Here is a 20,527-nt window from a genome sequence, read left to right on the forward strand (position 1 = left end):
CTCATCATTTACCCAATGTAATCCAGTCATTTTCACTGTTTGTCTCAGGGTCAAGTGGATTGGCAAAAGCCTTTGCCCTCATTGCTGAGATCTCCATATTTTTTGTTTTGAAGGAAGGAAAAAAATACAAAAGTGAGACATATTGCTGCCAATTCCATTTATTTATCTTATGACGTTTTTTGCAAAGAAGCGTTATACCCCAGCCCTGAATAATTCCAGCATCAAAAAATCAAGCCCAAAGGAAAGAACTAATATACTAGTCAAACCCAAACCTTTCCCAAAGATAGAAAACATTATTTTAAAAACAAAAACAAATTAGAAGTGAAAGACATTTCACTGCAAAAAAGGCAAATATTTAAAGCAAGAGATCAGTTAGCTGGGGCAGCTTGTAGATTAGGGTTACGTAAAAGTCCAACTCTTTTCTCAAGTTCTATAGGATTGCACTTTGTAGGCATTTTGTAGGCATTGCACTTTGGCATTTTATTGCAAAAGTTCTATAATATTAAGGATGAAAATACGTAAATATGGCAAAATTGCTTTCTTAGATCCTGGAGTTGTTTAGGAATGGGGCTGCAATCACAAGCAATTTCTGGCAAAATAAGAAATGACAAGGAGGTCACTATTGGGAGTGCATCTCCACCAGAGAATTAATGATTTTTACATCACTTTAACTGCCATGCCACAATGGTTTGGAATCCTGAGATTTGTAGTTTGGTGAGGCCACAGCACGCTTTGGCAGAGAAGGCTTTTTAAAACTACAATTCCCATCATTCCATAGCATTAAGCCATAGCATTGACAGTGAGTTTATGCACCCTTAATTTCTTAACAATAGGTTTGAAAGTGAAAACACTGTACATGTAATAATTGCACCCTGTTTTGTTGGAGTGTTACTCCATCTGCAGGCTACAGAATCATTTTTGTGGGGATTTTTAAAAGTAATTTTTGTGTAATAGAGGGCTTTACAGGATTATGCAAAGGTCTTTCATGGATGCAAACAGCACATGGGACATACAATTCCCACCATTAATTTAAATGCTCCTCCAAATCTGGATACAGTGAACTCTTTGGTTTGTCAAATCAGAGCCTTCAAAGATCCAGAGGTCCAACACAACAACGCCATAGCCATCCCATTCAGGATAAATCCTTCTTGTGAGAGAAATAAAAATCCACTCCTCTATTTTTGTGTTGCTTTGGGGTGTGTGAAGGGCCCTTTCTCCCCTTCGGACCTTGGTTGCTCTGCCACAAATTTAAAAAGAGAGAAAAGACAAGAGTAAACCATTATTTCATGCAGAAGCAAAATAGACTGGGATTAGAAGACATTCAGCCTTTCACTTCATCCATATGCTGGCATTTGGTATAATATTTCCAGCTTTCCCAGCAGTGGCATGTAACAGACAGAGAATCTATACTGTAGAAGTAATGCAGTTTGGTACCACTTTAACTACCAGGGCTCAAGGCTATGGATTTGTGTTGTCGTTTTACATGGTCTTTAGCCTTCTCTGTCAAAGAATGCTGGTGCCTCACTGAACTATAAATCCCAGAAATCCATAGCATTGAGCCATGGCAGTTAAAGTGAATCCAAACTCTACAATGTAGATCAGGCCTGGGCAAACTTCAGCCCTCCAAGTTGTCATGGTTTGCATGTGTGTGTGTTAACTGGAAAATGAAGTCAATGAAGCTGATTGGCTGAGTCTGAAAAGATCTGGGGATTGGTGTGGTACTGTTTCTGTTCTGCTGCTGCAGAACCAGTTTGGACAAGTTTTTCAGTGCTGGCTGAGTACTGCTAGAGAGCAGTGTGTACTCAGAGAGGCCTTGCTATTTTGAGGACTGTTTGCTGCTGAGAAAGGAGGGAGAAGAACCAGGACTGTATTCTTCTCTGAAGCAGATTTGTGGACTGAGAAAGGACTATTTATGACTGTGGACTTCTGTAAGTGATTAGAGGACCATTGTAAATACTACTGTTTTTGATCTCTTGCAATCAGTAAAGGTGGCATAGTGGACTAAGTGACTTGAAGGTTGGGTTGCTGACCTGAAAGCTGCCAGGTTCAAATCCCACCCGGGGAGAGTGCGGATGAGCTCCTTCTGTCAGCTCTAGCTCCATGCGGGGACATGAGAGAAGCCTCCCACAAGGATGGTAAAAACATCAAAACAAAAAAAATCAGGGCGTCCCCTGGGCAACGTCCTTGCAGACGGCCAATTCTCTCACTCCAGAAGCGACTCAAGTTGCTCCTGACATGAAAAAAAAATAAATCAAGATCCTGTGTTTTTGTTCTGCAAACCTGAGTGGCATGTTATTGTTCTGCGGGTGACTCTGGATCGTGGGCACACGTAAGAGCTTCCATTTATCATCATCAACCCGTAACACAGGTGTTTTTGTCTTCAACCTCCTCATTTCCGCCTGTTAGGAATCGAGAGAGTTGAAGTCCAAAACACCTGAAGTTTGCCCAGATCTAATGTAGATGCACCTACAAAGCAACTTTGTGGCTTGCACTTATTGCCTAGGCACTGCAGGTTCTGCACCATACTTACCGGCTTCTGGTTGATGTGCCTGCCCCATTCTGGAGCCTTGATGATGGGCACAGGGTAGCTGCTGCCAAGGCTGACGCCAGCCTGTGAAAGAGCCCCATTGCTTAAAGCCCACGGAGTGTGTACGTCTCCTCCTCTGATGCACTGCAATTCCGGAACCCAGAGCCTGGCATAATCTCCCTGCAATGGCAAAAGAGTACCAGCAACATTTAGTTCCAAATAGCACATATAGTATGATCCCATTATCCAAAGTGGATATGTTCCTCAGCATAATGAAAAAATCTAGATAACACTATGTAACAAAATTTGAAAACTTCTGTTCCTGGTATGAAAGTATTATTTCCTGTTTAATGGCGCGACCCTTGGTTCTGAAATTAGTTGTTATGCTCCAGAAACTTGGTTTTTGTGCCTGCCACAAACTATGTTGAATTGGTTGAGATAGTCATTGAAAAACTACAGCAAAATATGCTATGGGCAATCCCACAAAAACAAGGTTTTTGCAGTTTGATAAACATTTTCTATGTTTTCCTGATAGAACCAATTAGGAAATGACATTTATAACCCGGGAATATTGTGTAACAGTAAACATTACTCAAATGAATTTCTTCATAATAATTAGAATATTATACAGTCCAGAATTGGCAAAGTTGTTGCTGGCTTGTGAAACTTTTTAGAGTTTTGGATGCAACAGCGATATTTTGTGTATGATTCAACTGTTATCAGATTTCTATCCAATTTTTCTATCCCTCAACAAAATGACACAAAGCAATCAACTCTACAATCAAATGCAATGTATAATTGAAGGCATACATTCATTGAAATACAGGTTGAGTTTTCCAAAGACCAGAAGTAATTTCAGATTTTTAAAGATATTGAAATACTTGTATTTATATATACAGTAGAGTCTCACTTATCCAAGCTAAACAGGCCAGCAGAAGCTTGGATAAGCGAATATCTTGGATAATAAGGAGGGATTAAGGAAAAGCCTATTAAACATCAAATTAGGTTATGATTTTCCAAATTAAGCACCAAAACGTCATGTTATATAACAAATTTGACAGAAAAAGTAGTTCAATACTCAGTAATGTTATGTTGTAATTACTGTATTTACGAATTTAGCACCAAAATATCACAATATATTGAAAACATTGACTACAGAAATGGCTTGGATTATCCAGAGGCTTGGATAAGTGAGTCTTGGATAAGTGAGACTCTACTGTACTTATATAATGCATTATCAGAGAGATGAGTAAACATGGAATTCAATTATGTTTTGTATACACCTTGTATACATACATATCCTGAAGGTCATTTTATTCAATATTTTAAATAATTTTCTGCATGAAAGGTTTTGCGTATACTGAACTACCAAGAAACAAAGATGTCACTATCACATTTGTGGATTTTGGCATATTTTGGATTTTGTAACTCCAGACAAGAGGGGCCCAATCCTTTTAAGTGAACTTTAAAATAATTCATTATATGTAAATCCATCAGGGCTGAGACTGTAGCAATATAACCAAAGAAGCAGGAAAAAGCTCAATACGTTGCTTTAGGTATTAATATTTATTGGTGAGAACCTACATTGCCATCGTAATCCAAGGCTTGCTTAATCATGTTAAATTTCCTGTTTTCCCTGGGGTCGTTGCCAATGCCGGCGCTGTAAAGCCAGTTGCCGTAGTTGCTGCAAACATCGTAATCCACCTTGGAGGAAGGAAACAGACACACCATTATTAAAAAATGCTGGATCAGATATTTAGCAGAATTCGCTTTCCATTCTCCTGATTCTTTTGCTGTGTTTTCCAATGAGTCCAGTTGTCTCATGAGATATCCTTGGTTTAGACATATGGGTACTAATAAGCTATGTGAATAACACATGATCAAGCACTTACAAAAATCTGAAAGCAATTTAAAGCCACCTGATTCCCAAAACAGAAAGGGAAGGTGACAAAAGGGCAATTAGTCCTGGTGAAATGCATCCCTTAGACCAAGTCTGGATAATTTTACTAGGGGCACATCTACACTGAAGAATTAATGCAGTTTAGCACCACTTTAACTGCCATAGCTCAAGTCTATGAAATTCTGGGGATTGTAGTTTTGCAAGAGCTTTCGCCTTGTCTGCCAAAGAGTGCTAGAGACTTACCAAACTACAACCCCCAAGTCATATTCCATGGTTTCTGCCCTGGGAGCACAAAAACTCAAAAGTGGCCAAAGCTCCCTTTCTGGTGCTAAACTTTTATGTGTAAACAATGCAAGGGTTGGCTGTAAGCTATTTAAAAAGATGGATTGCCAAGAAACAATTCATGCAGTTTTCTGCACCCAAGAAATAACAGGTATCCTGGCAAATCTGGTGCAACAAAAACACTATTTGTAGGGTTCATACAAGGTCCCCTGATTGTGATTTCCGTACCCTCCACCTTAGAGATTTGACTCTAAAAGACCAGAATATAAAGGCACCCTGAAGAGAGCAATCAAGCCCTTCAATTAGTACCAATAAAGATTCAAACCACTCGGCTCCCATCCTCCAGTCCAGCCCCAAATCCTTGGTCAAGAAGCTGGCCACATTCTGGCGCCCTCGGTTTGACATGAAGCCCGTCGTGGCCAGCTCACGCATGTTGGCATCGACAAAGGGAACACCAGTTCTTCCTTCTGTGAAGGGAAGAAGTCATTAAAAAATTACCTATACATTCACTCATTCTTAGGTCCCTACCTACAACTCCCATCATCCTCATGACAGAGTTGGTAGCCCAACACATCTTCATGGTTGGGATGGCTGTTTTCAGGCCAATAGAGATATAGGAAAGATGCTTTTCTGTTCCCACTGTGCGGGCCACAGCCTACATTTACTGACCTTTCCAAGCATCAAAGAGTTTGGGGTCTTTCTTCCAGGAAATGTCTTTATCTTGAAGCCCTGTGGGAGGGAGTGGGGCAACAGAAGAGAAAATGGGAGGACAAGAAATTGAATGTTAATGAGAAGCATCAGATGGTGAAGATTAAGGGTATTACTAGGTCTAATGGTTTGAAGTTGCAGGAGGGTAGATTTCGTTCATTGATGGCAAGAGCTGTTCAGTAATGGGATTGATTGCCCATAGAATTGTTGGGGTCTCCTTTTTCAGATATCTTTGGAAAGAGGCTGGATAGATTCCCATTGGGGATGCTTTAGCTGAAGATCCTGCATTGAGCAGGGGGTTGGACTCATTGATCCATGCGTCCCTTGTTGATGAAGTTGTTTTGATGTAGTATGAAACTGTACTTAGAGTTTAAAGCTGGCTATTGGTGTGTGTGTTTGTAATCCAGTAGTGCAATGGTTAAATGCATAGAGTGGGTATGCATTGCTAGAGCGTAGCAGTTGGAGGTTCCGATCTGTGACAGGATATACCTCATGTTTAAGATAAGAATGGAATGTGTGAGTATACTTCTCATGTGATCTTTGAAGAAGTCAGACATCCGGCATTCTGTGAATATAAGATGTATATATCTGCAATAAAGTTTAAGCCGCTGTTTACAGCTGAAAACTGAGAAGTCTGAACTTTGTCCCTGTGTGATCTGAGCCGATGCCAGATTTGTCAGGAAAGGGATTGAGACTGATGGAGGTAACTTGTCTCAGTTTAATCACTTCTTGACATCCCTTTCCAATTCTGATGCCATAATCTACTTAACAAACTGAAATGACAGGCACAAGCTTTGTCCTTATTATGCCTCATGTCAACTGTGACTTACTGACAATCCTTTCATATGGTTTTCTTGGCAAGGTTTCTTCAAAGTGGGCTTGCCATTGCCTTCCTCTAAGGCTGAGTGTGACTTGCCCAAAGATCGCCCAATGTGTTTCCATAGCTGGTCAATGATTTGAAATCCGGTCACTCAGATCCCTAATCTGATACTCAAAAGACTGACTGTCAATGTATCTGAGATATGAAGAACATTTTGAAATATGTTCTTTCCAGTTTCAGCATCAACAAACCACCTTTAGGCTGCAATGTATGAAAATTAACCTTGTCCATTCCTCCTTTGCAGTCTGTCTAGGACATGCATGGTGAAACGTTGGTCCTCCAGGTGTTTTGGACTCCAACTCCCACCATTCCTAACCGCCTCAGGCCCTTTCCTTTTCCCACTCAGCCGCTTAAGCCTGGTCTAGGAGATGAAAATAATTTTAGCTACCTTACTGATGAAAGCACCCCATGAATGGCCACATTTTGGTGACTCACCTCTCGGAAAGAAAATCTTTCTGCCGTATTTCAGGGCCACAAATCGGAAGTAATCCCTCCATGCCAGTTCAAACAGCACCCTGGAGGAGACAGAGACAGATACACAATTTCTGTTGTAAAAAAATAAAATAAAGAAAGCTCTCCAAACATATCAGATCCCTCAGAGATCTAGGAACGGACATGACCCATTTTGCAAAACCCATAAGATAAAAATATCTCAATGGAAATAAATAATTGCTATGAACGTTGCAAAAGCCCAAGGGAGTGGCCCCACCAAAAAGGCAGCAGCTCAATTAAAAAAAAGATGGGCAACACGTGGCTTTTGGGATTTGTTTGTATTGAATCTTCCATCAACCCTAGTCAACAATGGAAGTGAATGGGAACTGCAACCGCAGTGCCCGACTCAAAACCAGCTGGTGTTATGCAAAGAGAGAAGCCAACTGTAAGTCTAAATACAATCTAAATCAGACATGGGCAAACTTTGGCCCTCCAGGTGTTTTGGACTCCAACTGCTGGCTGTTAGGAATTGTGGGAGTTGAAATCCAAAACACCTGGAGGGCCAAAGTTTGCCCGTGCCTGGTCTAAATACTTTGTCCTAAACTGCTACGCAATAGCAGTACCATGTTAGCAAATTGATAAATCTGCTCTGGGCTGTAGTCCAAAATTTAAAGGAACCAGGCAAGCTGCTAAACCAGGCACGGGCAAACTTTGGCCCTCCAGGTGTTTTGGACTTCCTGCTGGCTGTTAGGAATTGTGGGAGTTGAAGTCCAAAACACTGGAGAGATGAAATTTGCCCATGCCTGTGTAGAAACCTATCTGGGGAGGAAGGTTTCCAGCATCTTGGAAATTTCCTTTAAAATTCAGACTGAAAACCACAATACATTCAACCGTCCACTGATAAGTAAGCCACCAAATGATGAAATCCACTTATCTATATAATGCCTTGTAAAATGTTATTCATCGTATAAAACAGAAAGACCAAGGCTTGCTTTTAGGAACTGACAGAAAGAGATATTCAAGGTGTGGATGGTGGAATTCATGGATGCAAATCAATAATTACAGAGCCAACTGAAAATGGTTGGAAACATCAATATTTTCCTGAATTTCAGCTCTTTTATAGAACCTGCAATGGTCAGTTTTCTCTTGTCAATAGATTCTCCTCTGCTCCCACCAATCAGAATTTTAGTAATTCCATGACATCAGAGAAAGTCAGCCAACAGATTTTTGCAACAAAGCCAATTGAATCTGAGTAAGCGTTGCAATGTCACAGCGGTGGGAAAGGGAATGTGTTTGGTAATGTAAGCAGATATGAATGAGTAAAGAATGTACAAGAATTCATCTTTTTCTCCCATGTTCTACCCAGCAGGTTCGTATTTTCAGGGTTATCCCTGTAGAGAAGGCATGGGCAAACTTGAGCCCTCCAGGTGTTTTGGACTTCAACACCCACCATTCCTAACAGCCTCAGGCCCTTTCCTTTTCCCCCTCAGCCGCTTAAGCGGCTGAGGGGGTAAAGGAAAGGGCCTGAGGCTGTTAGGAATCATGGGTGTTGAAGTCCAAAACACCTGGAGGTTCCAAGTTTGCCCATGCCTGCTGGAGAGCATATCCTACCAATAGGTGCTCTGGTTTGCTGTCCTCTCTTTTTCATATTTCTGAATCTGGTCGTAAATATATCGCGGTGAGATGCAGCCCAGAGCCAACCTGGAAAAACAAAAACAAAAATGTTATCAAGATGTGTCTTATGTCAAAGGTGGTAAACCTGCTTCACCCAAGGACCAAATCCAAACCAATTTCAACGAAGTTTTCCAAAGCCAAATTCCAGTGGGTAGAAAGGCAAAAGTGTGAGACCAATTTGAGCCTATCTAAACTTAAATCCCTTTCTCCCCATAATTAGAAAGAAAATACAGTAGAGTCTCACTTATCCAAGCCTCGCTTATCCAAGCCTCTGGATAATCCAAGCCATTTTTATAGTCAATGTTTTCAATATATCATGATATTTTGGTGCTAAAGTCATAAATACAGTAATTACAACATAACATTACTGCGTACTGAATTACTTTTTCTCTCAAATTTGTTGTATAACATGAAGTTTTGGTGCTTAATTTGTAAAATCATAACCTAATTTGATGTTTAATAGGCTTTTCCTTAATCCCTCCTTATTATCCAAGATATTCGCTTATCCAAGCTTCTGCCGGCCCGTTTAGCTTGGATAAGTGAGACTCTACTGTAGGAGGAAAACATACTTTTACATTATCTTTGTTATGTATCTTGTATATCTCATGTAACTATGTGTATTGTAAATAACCTTTAGCCACTATATATATTCTCTATAGGATCCATATCAAAAAACTCAGAAAAACAACTTAAAGAATAGACTACAATCCACCTAATGAAAACTCTTTTGAGTTGGAACCGGTTGTGGTTTTGGAGTCTACTATCCATAGTAAAGAAATAAGAACAATTATTAAATATAAGAAGAGGAGTCAATTTGTACATCTGGAACAATTAAAGAACTAAAGAACAATTATTGTTCATGAGAAGAGGAGTCCATTCTTCTTTCAAGAGAAAAATATTATTTTTACTGTGACTGTAACAGTCCTTTGATTGTATAGCAATGCTTTTTGTATCTGTATTCATATTGATGCATTGAACTAAATATAGGTTTAATGACATCTAAAACCATTTCTGTATTACTGTAACAGTGGATACTTGTCTTTGTCATTACAATCCCTACCTTACTTTTTCTGTTGACCAAATCCCATCTTAATTTAAACCAGATACTTAAAAAACAACCAATGTTTCTTTGCCATAATATCATACTGAGATATTTTGTTATGAAAAATCGCAATTCTCAATATTTTGATATGTCACTGAGGTTGATGTGGATAGGCTGTTCTTTGACCAAAGCCACTTTGAAATGACTTTTGAAGGATGTCTTCTGAGAAGCGTGGACAGGGAAACCCAATATTCAAGCCAAGTCACTGAGTGCAAGACATTTACCATGGTGCAAACTTGGTTGAATAATCCAGTCCTATTAATCCATTCCGTGTCTCCTTGTAAGACGCAACTAGATTCTGTACAAATATAAAAAAAGAGCATATTTATGTGTTTTAAGAGAAACAACACCAGCAGTCTTTTTTCCCCAAAGGAAATAATACAAAAAGAGTCTCCATTATCCAAAATGGTTTGGATACAGATATTTTGGAATATCTGTATTTCCATATACATAATAAATGAGGGATGAGCTCCTTGAAGCAAAACTTAGTGGCTACCAGATATGTGGCTAGTCCCCTTTCCCCAGAGACAGAAGTGAAAGTCTGGCAACAAATGTTTTAAGTTTTTGGAGCATTTCAAATTTCGGAATAAGGGAGACTCAACCATACTGAAGATTTGGCAAACTGAATGTTATAAGATTCTATAACATAGAATAGAGAGCCACCTATTGACCACCAATGGGAATTATGAATTCCACAACCATAAATGCTACAAAGAAAGCATTGCATTGTTTGTATATTGTAGCCAGGCCAGTGTATACAGTGTTTCAATCAGCATACATCAATGTTTTCATTCGGTCAACAAATGCTCAGCTAATATTTACTTATGTGGTTGTGCAAATCTTTAGACGTGTTTACATATTTATATTGAAAGCAAGACAAGTAATATTTACGTATTTATATTGAATGCAATATATTTATTTAAACAGACACAGAGAGATTTATGTCAGTGATCAGAAGATGCTCCCTTGAATAAACAAATAGACTGAATTGATTCATAGCTGCAGCCTGTGTGGCATTTGCTTAAGCAAAGTTTCCAGTCTCTTTGCTCCCAACCTAACATATTAAAAGGCAACTTCTTATGTGTGCCGTGCCTTTATTCAGGCCACTAGGGATTGAGTACTAGAGGGCTGAGACAGCATTGTCCAGTGGTTAGAGCACTAGATTATTGGGGACCTGGATTCAAATCTCTTTTCAGCCACGGAAGCCCACCTTGAGCAAGTGAAACCCTCAGTTTTAGAAGAAGATGGCAATGGTCAATTTTCTCTGGATAAATCCTGCTAAGAAAACCCTAACTTAAAGTGGCCAGAAGATGAGGTTGAGTTCCAGACCCTTAACAACCACAACAGCTGTGGAATGAATTTGGCAACACCTCCTAAGATCAAAGCAAGGGCTCTATTGCCATGTTCGTATTTCCGCTCCCCAAACCAAAAGGTTGCATGCTTCCTTACTGTCTCCCAGAAATAATGTTGCAATCTCATTAAGGCCTGTGTTTCCCCTCCGCTGCAGAGAAAGGCAGAGCGTGGATCACGGAGTGGTTCTGCCAAGGAAAAGATTAGGATTCAGTCAAATGTACAAACACAGTTTGACTAGGAGTATGCACATACAGCAAATAGAATGGCTTCAGGTCTGATTCATTATGAAAAGAAAAATTTATTGGGAGAGCAGAATTCTTCTTTGGAGAAGCTACCTCTATGCAGATACCTTCACTGATTGACTTTGGAAACTTCATGGCTACTCATTGCTTTTCAAGCTTGCTAATTGCAACATTCACACTTGATTTAAACAGACAAGGGTTCTTTCCCCCACTCTAGACATTATTCCACAGTTATATATACACTCCACTTGCCTCACTGTCAACAGAACCTTTGAAGATGCCAGCCACAGATGCAGGCGAAACGACAGGAGAGAATGCTGCTGGAACATTGGCCATACAGCCCCCCCCCCCCAAAAAAAACAACCAAAATTTGTAACATGATTTTTGTTCCTGAGTTACAAATGTCATTTCCTAATTGGTTCTATCCTAAAAACATGGAAAAAGTTTATTAAACTGCAAAAATTTTGTTTTTGTGGGACATTCTGCAGCACATTCTGCTCGAGTTTTTCAATGAGTCTCTTTAGAGTCTCAACCAATTCAACATAGTTTGTGGCAGGGACAAAAACAAGGTTTCTGGAGTAGAACAACTACTTTCAAAGTGATTACAGCACAGTTAAATTGAAAATAACACTTTCAAACCAGAAACAGAAGTTTGAAAATGAGAAATTGATCAGGAAACTGATCGATTCCAACCTGTCATTCCAAAATCTTCCAGGGAAGGAATGTTGCCTTCTTCGATCTCCGGAGGCAATGACTTCATCTGACCCTCCATCTTCAAAACGGGTCGGACTCTCGCCTGCGACTCCACAGCCTTGCGGAACTGTGTATAGACATCTGGCAACCTGTGGGGATGATGGGCAGGTTAAGAAGGATATCGGGTATTCCTCTACGAACTAGCCTGCATGTCCCAAATTGGTAGGAATGAAGAACTTGTTATTAAATCTTACCCCAGACAGTGCTAGTGCTTCACCAAACTAAAAAGCCCACAATTCTGTAAAATATAGCCATTACAGTTAAAGTGGAATGACAGCACTATAGTTGTGTGTATGAACAATTCGTGATGGTGGTGGAGTTTTGTTTTTCATGCTTTTCCAGAAGGTTCCCCAAAAGGTCTCCAAAGCCTGAATTATATCCTCCAGTTGGGGAACTCCAGATATATTGGGACAATTGTTCCTATCATCCTGGCTAATGTTTATATTTCTCTCAGCAGTCCATCCATGACAGCTGAAGCAAGAATTTGGTTAATTCTTCTCCTATGTATTTGAAGTAGGGGACTCACTGGGAAATGTGCTTGAAAGGAAGGTCCTGCCGGTGATAAAGGGTCGATCCCCAGAAGGTCTGGACCTCCACTCCATGCTCAGTGCAAACCCGGATGAGAGCCTTCTCCACATCGAGCTCTTCTTTTGTAGCCTGAACAAGATAGAAAGCAGGAGATAAGAATGAATTTATCCTACCTAGCAATTGTTTGTTTGTTTGTTTGTTTTTATGCCAGAAGCAACTTGAGAAATTGCACGTTGCTTCTGGTGTAGGAGAATTGGTCGTCTGCAAGGATGTTGCCCAGGGGATGCCTGGATGTTTGATCTTTTACCATCCTGTGGGAGGCTTCTCTCATGTCTCCACATGTGAAGCTGGAGCTGACAGACGGGAGCTCACCCTGCTCCCCAGATTTGAACCAGTGACCTTTCAGTCAGCAGTCCTGCCGGCACAAGGGTTTAATACATTGCGCCACTGGGGGCTCCTACCTACTTAGAAATTGTCATTTTATGCCATTCAAACAAAATAAAGATCTTAAACATGAAATTAATCTGAGTCCAGTTGGTGATAATATAAGTGAACTTGGTAGAGCTAGATCTTGGCTTTTTTTGCTAGTCTATATATTTATTTATTACAATCAATGACCAGCAACAGAAAATGTACAAGCATCAGAATAGCATAGAAATGTATACAATTAGATATTAAGAAACACAGTGAAGAACAAGGTTAAAACACAGTATTGAATATGGTAGATAAAATGGTATAAAACATTTATATGCTAAAATGGCAAAGGTAAATGCTTGAGTAAATATTAAAACCTTCTAAAACTGATCTTGGCTTTGGGCTTCCTTGCATTGGATTGCATCAGCCATTGCATCTGCTAAAGGGGCTATTAGCAGTCATATTGGTAGAAAATCAGACATTTCTCATCTCTTTTGGTGAGTAATTAATGATGTTTGATACTGCTTTGATTACAATAACTCGGTGCAATGGCATCCCGGAAGGTCTCTAGCCTTCTGCACCAAACTACAACTTCCGTGGCAGCTCAAGTGGTGTCAAACTGCATCTGTTGTACAGTATAGACCAGGCATGGGCCAACTTTGGCCCTCCAGGTGTTTTGGACTTCAGGTCCCACCATTCCTAACAGCCTATCGGCTGTTAGGAATGGTGGGACCTGAAGTCCAAAACACCTAGAGGGCCAAAGTTGGCCCATGCCTGGTATAGACACACTCATAAAGGACTCTGCAAGTAATAGAGCTATTATCTTGACAATTTCCTAAAACCTTACCTCTTCATGAAATGAGACCGAAGCCACGGAGCCCAGCTGGATGATCAAATCACGCACCACATCTTCCGGCTTCCCTTTTCGCACAACCAAATTACTGAAAAAGAGGAAACAAGTGGCAAAAATTACCGACAACTTTGACGTAGTGATGAGAGTATTCGATGGGAGCTTGTAAGCTCTAGGAGGCTTTCCATACAGCCCTATATCCCAGAATATCAAGGCAAAAAAATCCCATAATATCTGCTTTGAACTGGGTTATCTGAGTCCACACTGCCATATATTCCATCTCAAGGCAAGAAATGTGGGATTTTATTCAGCTGTGTGGAAGAGATCTAAGTTCTAGTTTTTCCTAAGCTATGAAACTCAATGGTTGACCTTTGCCAAATAGTGCCATGGATCAATTCATGGATCATCTTGGAAGTTGTAGTTTTACAAGGTCTTTAGTCTTCTTTTCCAAAGAGGGCTGTTGCCTCACCAAACTAGAACTTCCAAGATTCAATAGCATTGAACCCTGGCAGTAATGTGAAACTGTATTCCTTATTATAATTATAATTATTATTATTTATGCATTTCTATCCCGCTTTTCTCCCATGGGTCGGATTCAAAGTGGCGCACAACATATAAAATTCATACAAATACATCCGAATGCAATACACAATCAGTTAAAACATCATATCGCGATATAAAAACCCAATTAACCTATCAAATAATTTTTTTAGAAAAATTACAGCAAGCACCAATTAAAGATAACCATAACCTCCGGCCACCGAAGTTATTTGTCAAGTATTATCAAAATATTCATTCTAGATTCATATTCATTGCTGATTCTAGACAGGTTTGGACCTTTGTGTCTCAAAAACCTTAAGGAAAATACAACTAAATGCCCTTCAGAACCAGAGTTTGGAAAACTTACTTCTCCAGACTATAGCTCCTTGCCTCCTGGTATTAGTTGTATAAACAATAGATTTACTCAACACTGTTTTCATCATTTCTGGATTGGCACGTACCTGCCCTTCTTCTTCAGTGTCTCCCTGAGGTCCTTCACACTTTCCAGCAGAAATCGGAGCCGAAAGGGCCCTGTTTTGGGGAAATTGTAGTGATACGTCTGCGCATAGTGCCGGGGGTCGAAACAGTAGAGGGGAACAATGCGGTCTGCATGGCTTTGAGCCCAATGAAGGACCTGCAAGGACAGAAAAAAGCACCAATCGGCAGTAAGAATAATGAGGAGTTATCATTTAAAGTTATCTTTTAAAGTTCAGACTAAAACCCAGAGCAGACCCATCTCTCATCAACCTGGAACCTCTTCTAGATGGCTGTCGGCTTGTGACGTCCCATTAATTTCAGAGAGCATTCTTAGGCAAAAGGGGGCTCTGCTTTGAAATTGAGCTCACTGCAACTAAACTGGAAGTTTCCCATCCAAGTCCCAACCAAGATTGGCCCTGCTTATCTTCCAAGATCAGACACATCTGGTGCCTTTAGGACAGTGGTTTTCAATCTGTGGTTCCCCAGGTGTTTTGGCCTACAACTCCCAGAAATCCCAGCCAGTTTAGCGGCTGTTAGGATTTCTGGGAGTTGAAGGCCAAAACATCTGGAGACCCACAGGTTGAAAACCACTGCTTTAAGGATTCATTACAAAGACAAATACTTTTTTTCCACAAGTAACAATTATTATTATTATTATTATTATTATTATTATTATGTCTTACCCCAGGTCTCAGGCCCCAGGTGGGGTGCAACATGGTTAAAACTAATAGATAAAAATATAAGACCATTGAAACACTTATACTGAAAGATATTGACCAAATATTAAAGCATACAATTATTCTGCTTATGGAGAAAAAAAGCAGGGTATAAATAAACATAATAATAATAATAATAATAATAATAATAATAATAATAATGTTTAATTAATTATTATTAATCATTATTAAATAATCATTATTAAAATTAAACCTAATTTAAATATGTTTAATTAATTAGTAATAATTGTTATTAAATAGTTATCATTAAAATTAAATTTTAATTATATGTTAAATTGGTATTAAATCATTATTATTAAAATTTAAATAAAAGCTAAATTTAAATTATAATTAATACTTTTAATTGATTGTTACTAAATCATTAATAAAATTAAAATTAAAGCTAAATTAAAATGATTAATAAGTTTAATTATTATTGTTTATTAAATAATAATTATCATTATAATGAAAGTCAAATTTAAATACTAATTACATTTAATAATTATTAAATTTTATTAAATCATTTATTATTAGAACTAATATAAAAGATAAACTCAAATAATATGTTTAATTATTATTAATTGTTATTATTAAATCATTATTTTGAAAATTAAAAGAAAATCTAAATTCAAATAATATAGTAGAGTCTCACTTATCCAAGCTAAACGGGCTGGCAGAACCTTGGATAAGCGAATATCTTGGATAATAAGGAGGGATTAAGGAAAAGCCTATTAAACATCAAATTAGATTATGATTTTACAAATTAAGCACCAAAACATCATGTTTTACAACAAATTTGACAGAAAAAGCAGTTCAATACGCAGTAATGTTATGTTGCAATTACTGTATTTACAAATTTAGCACCAAAATATCACGATATATTGAAAACATTAACCACAAAAATGGCTTGGATAATCCAGAAACTTGGATAAGCGAGGCTTAGATAAGTGAGACTCTACTGTATACACAATAATATTATAGTTATTAATTTTTATTATTAAATCATTTTATTATTATTAAAATTAAAGCTAAATTTAAATAATATGTTTCATTATTGTTTATTAAATCATAATTAAAATTAAAATAAAAACTAAATTTAAATAATAATATGTTCTTTTAATTTTTATTATGGTTAAAATTAAAGCTAAATTTAAATAATAATTAATATGTTTCATTATTGTTCTTTAAATCATTATTAAAATTAAAATAAATGCTAAATTTAAATAATAATATATTCTTTTAATTTTTATTATTATTAAAATTAAGGCTAAATTTAAACAATACGTTTAATTATTTATAATTAATTTTCTCTATTAAATCATTAATTAATATTATTATTAATATTAAAAGCTAAATTTAAATTTCTGGTTTGTGTGCCTGCATGTTGTCTCTCTCCTAGAGGCAGGCATTCATCAGGTCAAGTTTCAAACTCAGCTCAAGTTTCCACGAGGAAATGACCCAAATGGTTTGTGGGATAGAATCATGCTATCAAAAAAGAAGGTAATCTCTACAATTTATAACACGTTACTAGAATGGTCAACGGAGACGATAGCAATTAAAAACTGTATGATAAATTGGGCCAGAAACATTGGACATCCAATTATGCTAGCCGACTGGGAACGGATATGGAACAAAAAATTAAAGTACACCTACGCAATAGAAATAAAAGAGAACTGGCTTAAAACATTCCATCGATGGTACATGACCCCTAAAAAACTTGGACAGATGTACAAATCGTACAACAACTCCTGCTGGAAATGCAAGATACAAGAAGGCTCGTTCTATCATACCTGGTGGTCTTGTGAGATGACCAAAAAATATTGGAAGATAATCCACGAAGAGACACAAAATATCTTAAAGAAAAAATTCCCAATTAAACCAGAATACTATCTACTGGGAATAACAGACTCAGACGAACAGTTCGACAAAAATGATGACATTTTATTTATGTATAGCTCTACGGCAGCAAGAATAGTCTTTGCCAAATTTTGGAAATTGGCAGAAATTCCACCGAAAGAAGCGTGGCTTCAGAAATTGATAGAAATACAAGAAATGGACGAATTAACATTTCTATTAAGAGAATCCAGAGGAAAAAGTATTAAACAAACAAACTGGGGAAAGCTTAGAAATTATATAGCACAATAATGACAGAAAGAAAGATGATAAATAGATAACTTCTACATTCGATACGGAAGATAAAGGAAGACCAACATCCCCTTCTTCCCCCTCCCCCTTTTACCCCATGCCCTCCTTCCTACCCCTTTCTCCACTCCCAACTTTTAGTACCCCCCCCCCCCCCCCAGATTATCCCCTAACCCTAGTTATACCCGTGCCTCTACCTTTCCCGGATACCCAATCTAGTAGTTTTAACTGATGTATATGTAAACTTCAATAAAGATTATTTAAAAAAAAAAAAAGTTTCCACGAGGAAGGTTAATTTGCATTTCCCAGGGCTCAAAGCCGACGCCGCCTTTTGATTGGCTGGCTGCAGGCCGAAAGCTCCGCCCACCCCGTTTGATAACACTTTCAACGCTGCACGTGGGAAGAAGGGGCGGGGCCTCGAAGGTCCAAAGTTACATAAAGAGTTTGCAAAGTTCCCTGGGAAAACTATGTAGGAAGAGGAGGGGGCTTCATTAATTAAGACTCACCTCATTATCGTGGCAGCGCAGGTCATTCCTTAGTAAGCAGAGGGCTGTCCTGGGGAGCGAAGAAGCCATGGCTGAAGTCGGATAGAGAGAGAGAGAGAGAGAGAGAGGCGGGGACTGAGGAAGGATGCAGGAAGCTGGAGGGAGGAGCTTGCCATCTCCTGATGCATCTACATTGCAGAATTAATGCACTTCGACACCACTTTTAACTGCCATATATTAAAATTATATTAATTTTAATAATAATGATTTAATAATAACATGTAATAATAATTAAACATATTAATTAGCAGTTGAATGCATTTTAATTACTATTATTTAATAAACATTAATCATAAACATTGGCTATTTTATATTAATTTTAATAATATGATTTAATAATAACATTTAATAAATGTATTAATTAGCATTTCTTTTTAGCTTTCATTTTAATTACAGTAGAGTCTCACTTATCCAACGTTCTGGATTATCCAACACATTTTTGTAGTCAATGTTTTCAATACATCGTGATATTTTGGTGCTAAATTCGTAAATACAGTCATTACTACATAGCATTACTGCGTATTGAACTACTTTTTCTGTCAAATTTGTTGTATAACATGATGTTTTGGTGCTTAATTTGTAAAATCATAACCTAATTTGATGTTTAATAGGCTTCTCCTTAATCTCTCCTTATTATCCAACATATTGCCGGCCCGTTTATGTTGGATAAGTGAGACTCTACTGTATTTGAATTTAGCTTTTATATTAACTTTAATAATGATGATTTAATAATAAAATTTAATTATTAAATGTATGAATTAGCATTTACATTTAGCTTTATTTTAATTACAGTACAGTCTCACTTATCCAACATAAACGTTGGATAAGCGAAAATGTTGGATAATATTACGCCTATTAAATGTCAAATTAAGGACCAAAACATCATGTTTTACAACAAATCGATAGAAAAAGCAGTTCTATACACAGTAATAGTAAGGTAAAGGTTTCCCCTGACATTAAGTCCAGTCATGTCTGACTCTGGGGGTTGGTGCTCATCTCCATTTCTAAGCCGAAGAGCCGGCGTTGTCCATAGACACCTCCAGGGTCATGTGACCAGCATGACTACATGGAGCACCATTACCTTCCTGCCGGAGCGGTACCTATTGATCTACTCTCATTTGCATGTTTTCGAACTGCTAGGTTGGCAGGAGCTGGAGCTAACAGCGGGCGCTCACTCCACTCCTGGGATTTGAACCTGGGACCTTTTGGTCTGCAAGTTCAGCAGCTCAGCGCTTTAACACACTTCGCCACCGGGGTTCCTATACACAGTAATGTTATGTAATAAATACTGTATTTACAAATTTAGCACCAAAACATCACAATGTTTTAAAAACATTGACCACAAAACATTGACTACTTAAAGGCAAACTGCGTTGGATAATGCAGAACGTTGGATGAGCGAAAGTTTGATAAGCAAGACTCTACTGTACTATTATTATTATTTAATGAACATTAATCATAGACATATTAGTTATCATTTATATTTAGCTTTTAATGTTAATTTTAATAATAACAATTTAATAACAATTTAACATTAAAATTTAGTTTTGATTTTAATAATTACTTAGCAATTATTAATAATTAAACATATTATTTAAAGTTAGCTTTAATTTTAATAATTATTATTTAATAATAATAATTAAACATATTAATTATTATCTTTTTAATACCCTGCTTTTTCTCTCCACAAGCAGAATAATTTCGATATGTTTTAATATTTGGTCAATGTCTTTCAGTATAAGTGTTTCAATGGTCTTACGTTTTTAGCCTTTTTTCCCAACTCCTTTGTGTCCACAGCATTAAAAGTGGTATCAAGCTGCATTAATTTCTACAGTGTAGATGCACTCAAAATTAACTTGACTTTCCCCCCTTGGGAATCACTGTAAACGTGCACAAGAAAGTAACTATCCCAGACTATGGGACATTGTTGTGCCAGACAGGACTAAATATAAAACCTCATTGTGCTCCAGAGGCTGAATGAATCGAAAATCTTGAGTGTGACTAATATAACTGGAAGCTGAGTCACTTGGTGGGATATTTTAATCATAGAAACAATAATGTGCAAGCTGAGCGTTCAGCTTGCAAAAGGCGTTTTGGAGCAAAATACCATGTGCCTAGTAGTGCGGATACTGGAGATGCATCTACACTGTTGATTTAACACAGTTTTGATACCATTTTAAACTGCCATGGCTCAATGATATGGAATCAGGGGAGATGTAGTTTGGCGAAACACTTTGACAGAAAAGGCTGAGAAGCTTGCAAAACTCCCAGGACTACATAGCACTGTGGCATGGCAATTAAAGTGACATCAAACTGCACTAATTATACAGTGTAGATGCACCCAAAGGCACAATTATGAGTGTAGTGTATATTCTCAAGAGTGCCTGCATTGTTTCAGCATCAGACTATGTATATTGTCTCCGTTATAGATTGTTATTGTTAAGGAGGCTGTTCACGTCCTG

General features: G+C 37.9%; 1 protein-coding gene across 1 annotated transcript; it reads right to left on the reverse strand.

Annotated features, from left to right (window-relative positions):
• Positions 1–476: 476 nt before the first annotated feature.
• LOC100561963 (cryptochrome DASH) lies at positions 477–18,154 on the reverse strand. The gene is made up of 14 exons (XM_008112202.3): positions 18,027–18,154; positions 14,647–14,819; positions 13,643–13,736; positions 12,380–12,510; positions 11,794–11,942; positions 10,955–11,043; positions 9,730–9,803; positions 8,341–8,430; positions 6,733–6,812; positions 5,379–5,438; positions 5,019–5,176; positions 4,112–4,231; positions 2,531–2,707; positions 477–1,237 (listed from the first exon to the last, which is right to left on the reverse strand). The coding sequence occupies exons 1-14, from the start codon at positions 18,093–18,095 to the stop codon at positions 1,133–1,135; spliced, it is 1,569 nt and encodes a 522-aa protein (XP_008110409.2). The 5' UTR covers positions 18,096–18,154; the 3' UTR covers positions 477–1,132.
• Between the last annotated feature and the right edge of the window lie 2,373 nt (positions 18,155–20,527).

The sequence above is a fragment of the Anolis carolinensis genome, chromosome 6 (assembly GCF_035594765.1).
Source record: "Anolis carolinensis isolate JA03-04 chromosome 6, rAnoCar3.1.pri, whole genome shotgun sequence".
NCBI classification, from domain to species: domain Eukaryota; kingdom Metazoa; phylum Chordata; class Lepidosauria; order Squamata; family Dactyloidae; genus Anolis; species Anolis carolinensis.

Excerpts from the sequence above, each read along its gene's own strand:
- LOC100561963 (XM_008112202.3), bottom strand. The coding sequence starts at position 18,095 with ATGGCTTCTTCGCTCCCCAGGACAGCCCTCTGCTTACTAAGGAATGAC. Across the intron at positions 11,943-12,379 it reads CCTTTCAAGCACATTTCCCA|GTTGCCAGATGTCTATACAC; the intron begins GTGAGTCCCCTA and ends TCATCCCCACAG. Across the intron at positions 4,232-5,018 it reads AGTGGTTTGAATCTTTATTG|GTGGATTACGATGTTTGCAG; the intron begins GTACTAATTGAA and ends CCTTCCTCCAAG.